Source organism: Piliocolobus tephrosceles, chromosome X (genome assembly GCF_002776525.5).
Source record: "Piliocolobus tephrosceles isolate RC106 chromosome X, ASM277652v3, whole genome shotgun sequence".
NCBI lineage: Eukaryota > Metazoa > Chordata > Mammalia > Primates > Cercopithecidae > Piliocolobus > Piliocolobus tephrosceles.
The window spans coordinates 3813426-3817686 of record NC_045455.1 but is presented as its reverse complement, the minus strand read 5'-3'; the positions used below and the strand labels follow the sequence as shown (position 1 = coordinate 3817686).

Sequence of the window (4261 nt, the reverse complement as noted above, 5' to 3'; positions counted from 1 at the left end):
TGTTACTGTATGATTTTTAAATGTATAAATCTGTATCATTTTATGTACAAAGCACAGATATACATACAATACACAAACAGAGGAGACATACAGTATGTCTGCGGTACCACAATTTCACAGGGGCCACCTCACACCCATTGGGATGGCTACTCTCAAAAAGGCAGAAAACAGCACGTGCTGGTGAGGACGTGGAGCAGCTGGAACCCTGTGCACTGTGGCAGGAATGGAAAGGGGGCAGCCACTGTGGAAAACAGCATGGAGGTTTCTCAAATAACTGAAAATAGAATTACCCTGCGATCCCACAATTCTACTTCTGGGTATACATCCAGAAAAATTAAAAGCAGGCTCTCAAAGAAATATTTTCACACCCATGTTCATAGCAGCGTTGTTGACAATAGCTGAGGTGTGGACAAAACCCAAGTGTCCACTGACAGAGGAATGGATCAACAGAACGTGGCACCTACACACAACGAAATATTATTTGGCCCTAAGTACGAAAGAAATCCTATCACATGCTGTAATGTAGATGAACCTTGAGGACATTACGCTGAGTGAAATAGGCCAGTGACAAAAGGAAAAATATCATCTGATTCCACTTACATGAGGTGTCTACAGGGGTCAAATTCACAGGGACAGAAAGTAGAACTGGGGTCACCAGAGGAGGGATGTGGAGTCAGTGTTTAATAGGGACAGAGTTTGAGTTTGGGAAAATGAAAAAGTTCTGGAGACGGATGGTGGTGATGGTTAAACAACAATGCAAATGTACTTAATGCCACTGAACTGTACACTGAAAAATTATTAAGATGGTAAATTTTACGTTATGTGCATTTTACCAAAATTAAAAATAATTTCTAAAAAAATTCATAGGGGCAGGGATGATTCAGAAAACAATGTCTTAAAAGGCTCCTTGGGGAAGTTATTATTTTTTAAAAAAGAAAGATTGAGAAAGACTGTTCTGACACTGGCTGAAGAATCCAGTGACATTACTTTGCTCATGGGAGGAAAGCTAACCACCACAGTGAGGAGGTAAAATAGAAAGTCTCTCTGCAAGCCCGGCATTATCTCGCCATGGTTCTGCACCGTAATGTTACAACACAATAACTGACTTTTTATTTGTTTTCTTTTTGAGACAGGGTCTCACTCTGTTGCTCAGGTTGGAGTGCAGTGGCCTGGTCTCAGCTCACTACAGCCTCAACATCCCAGGCTTCAGTGATCCTTCCACCTCAGCCTCCCTCGTAGCTGGAAGCATAGGCTCGCGCCACCACGCCCAGCTAACTTTTGTATTTTTTGGAGAGATGAAGTCTCGTCATGTTGCCCAGGCTGGTCTTGAACTCCTGGGCTCAAGCGATCCTCTCGCCTCAGCCTCGCAAAGTGCTGGAATTACAGGCACCAGCCACTGCGCCCAGCCAACTGACTTTTACGTCAAATAATTTTTGTGGTTGATTTCCATTACAAAACTCAGATATCACAAATAATAAACTAAATGGCAAAGGACTGAATGTTTTGGAGAAAAATAGAAAAAATATGTTTGTCCAGACTAGAGACTTTTCCTCTTCAGTTATGCATTTGTTCCTACAAATGCTCGACTCACCTACTAATAAATGGTCTTATGTTGTCCCCCGTGATGGGTGCCATGGACATGGGCATGGGCTCGGGGGTGGACAGCCAGTACGAGTAGTCGTTTCGTGATGCAAAGTTGCACACGTTGTTGATATTGCAGAACAGGAAGGGCATCGTGCTGAACTTGCGCAGGCAGCTGCCGGCCGTGCCTAGACAAGGGAGAAGACAATGTGAGATGCTTTCTTTATAATTCACAATCTATCTCTATGTAAAGTGGATTTCAGCTGGACAACAAACAAAAACATGTAATCAACATAATCACGGAAATGGAAATGTATAAAGGATTCTGTAGGAGGACATTTTTGATGAAAGGAAACAAAACCAGTTTACCAGCACAAAGAAACCTTTTCCTAAAGCTGAATTCTAGAAGGAGCTTAACATACGGTTCATTATACAATGGACAGTAACAAATTTGGCAATGTCTTTAACAACAGTTTTGCAGAAAATGCAGAGATGCTCTTTCTATAGCAGCTTGCTGATTCTAACCCTGATAAAAGTTAAAGGTAGAGAAAATTAAAACACAGTTTGGTGGAGGTTATCTCGGGCAGACTAAGATAATGAGGACAGATATGTAGCTTTCTGCTGACCTAAACCAGAGTAGCAGAGCTCAGAGCTCAGCAGCCGTACAGAATTTCAGACAGGATAACGTGGACATTTTTTACAAAGAGCAATGGTTAAGTTGCATTAATGCAAGCTGTTAAGTGCACTCCGGGAATCTTGATCCTACTTGATAATTTGGAGATGAGATCTAAAGTTTTATTAATTTAAAGATTTTCGAAGATTCAGTCTCCACATTTCTTGGCTTGCCATTAGTAACACAGCAGCTGTTGAACTGATTATTTGTAATCAATGCAGGGAAATGGGGCCGGGCTGCTTTTTCACTGGCTACTGCCCTCAGCGCAGCAGCAGAGGCGAGTCCAGTGCTGTGCACTGAAGGCACTCAACACACCTACACTGAATGAATGTGTGGATCTGCAGGCTTCTTACCCAAGTCCTGGCCATGGGCCCGTTCGTTGCCTTGCACGTAGAGCAAAGAGTACCCATGGTAAAGAATTTTGGTCCCAGAAGGACACTGTGGGTCGTCTATTGTTTGACTGTGCCTGGTCACCAGGAAGCCGTGATCAACAGATGGGGTGCCTGGGGGCCCCATGGACCCTGGCAACCCATCGGGGCCTGGTGGACCTGGAAATCCTCTTGGACCTGGAAGATAGGAGACAAATCAGTTTCCCTAATTGCAAACACGCTCCCCTGAAGGCTTTCAAAATCATTTTCTCCAAAGAGTTTTCAGTATTTTATATTTCCACAAAGTATCCTACCAATTCATGTTACCAAAAAAGTCTAAAAAGAATGCATGGCTAACTAAATACAGCCGCCTGCTTCCTTCATGGTGTCTTAACTTTTTCTTTTCACCTACCACCTCAAGATATTTTTATAAGCAGTCCTTGGCGCAGAGCAGATGCTTGAACAATTCAGTTCAATGAATATATGACATATATGAAAATGGACATATGAATAAATGAAAATAAATGAATGACGTGACCGTGCATGTCATTCACATGGAAGTGTAGGGCTCCTGTTGAGGAGGATGATCACAGAATTATTACACAACCTCATCTTAAGGCATTTTCTCTTCCATAGCAGCCTAAAGCCTACGTATGCAAATAGAGCAGTACGGGACCTCTCAGGCAAGGCCTGCTTCTGTCCCCTCTCTAACTGTGCCATGTGCCTAACTGTGCGCAAGTCTGCTGGGCTGAGCTCTTTGTTCAGTGAGTCAGCAGCCTCAGCCTTTTGCATCATAGCCTTCATGGAACACTCCAGTGTCCCTTCTCCTAAGGAAGGAGATCAAGTTTATCCCACGCCTTTGGGCCAAAGATGGCATTATACTCATTTCGACTTTCCCTTGTCCTTTGCTGCAATAGAATTTTCATAGCTGCAGCTCACATCCCACTTAGGAAACCACATGGGCCACCACTACTGGCTGCCTTTCAACAACATCTGGGAAGCATACGCTTTGATCAGTATCTGTCTCTACACAGAAAAAGGGACACTTCTTCAGCTCTTCTGTTTGATCCTATTTCTTCTAAGAAATAGACTTCTTCGGAAATCTGTCAAGTAATATACCCAGCTTCATTTTGCAGCTTTCCCCATGCCTGGGTCTGCTGCTTCCATCCCAAAGATCCCGGTTGAGGGTAATTAGGTTGGAAGTCTCGCAACCTACCAGTAGGCCCGGTAGGTCCCATCTCTCCTTTCTGGCCAGGGGCACCGTCGAACCCAGGAATACCTGGAGGTCCAGGTATACCCACCAATCCTGTAACACCTGAGGCAGAGGAAAAATAATTTATGATCCCGTATGGCAGTAGGCTGTATCTCTTTCTTCCCTTCTTAAACGTCCTTTTCAGTGTTGAAGGAGGCAAGCGTAAAGTCTCACTGCAGACGAGAACGTTTTCTTGGACAGCCAGGAGTTGCTTCCCACAAAGCCGAGTACAGACTTGGCAGAAGCAGCTGGATATTCAAATGGGGGTGTGTTTGGGCACCTCGTTCTGAGTTCTCCCTGGTTTCTCACTGTTTGGCAGATTGGTTTGGAGAAGGCAGGTGATGTGGAGGGAATGAGAGACTGGATAAGCCTTTCCCTCTCAGCCAT

At 44.1% G+C, this 4261-nt stretch overlaps 1 protein-coding gene across 1 annotated transcript in view; it reads right to left on the bottom strand.

Moving 5' to 3' along the window:
- The window catches only part of COL4A1 (collagen type IV alpha 1 chain), a 152480-nt gene that overhangs the window by 10042 nt on the left and 138177 nt on the right, over positions 1-4261 (bottom strand). The window contains exons 47-49 of the mRNA XM_023217643.1: positions 3839-3937; positions 2608-2820; positions 1592-1769 (exon numbers count right to left, since the gene is read on the bottom strand). Of these exons, the coding sequence (XP_023073411.1) occupies positions 1592-1769; positions 2608-2820; positions 3839-3937 (490 nt within the window). The remainder of the gene's footprint in view (positions 1-1591; positions 1770-2607; positions 2821-3838; positions 3938-4261) is intronic.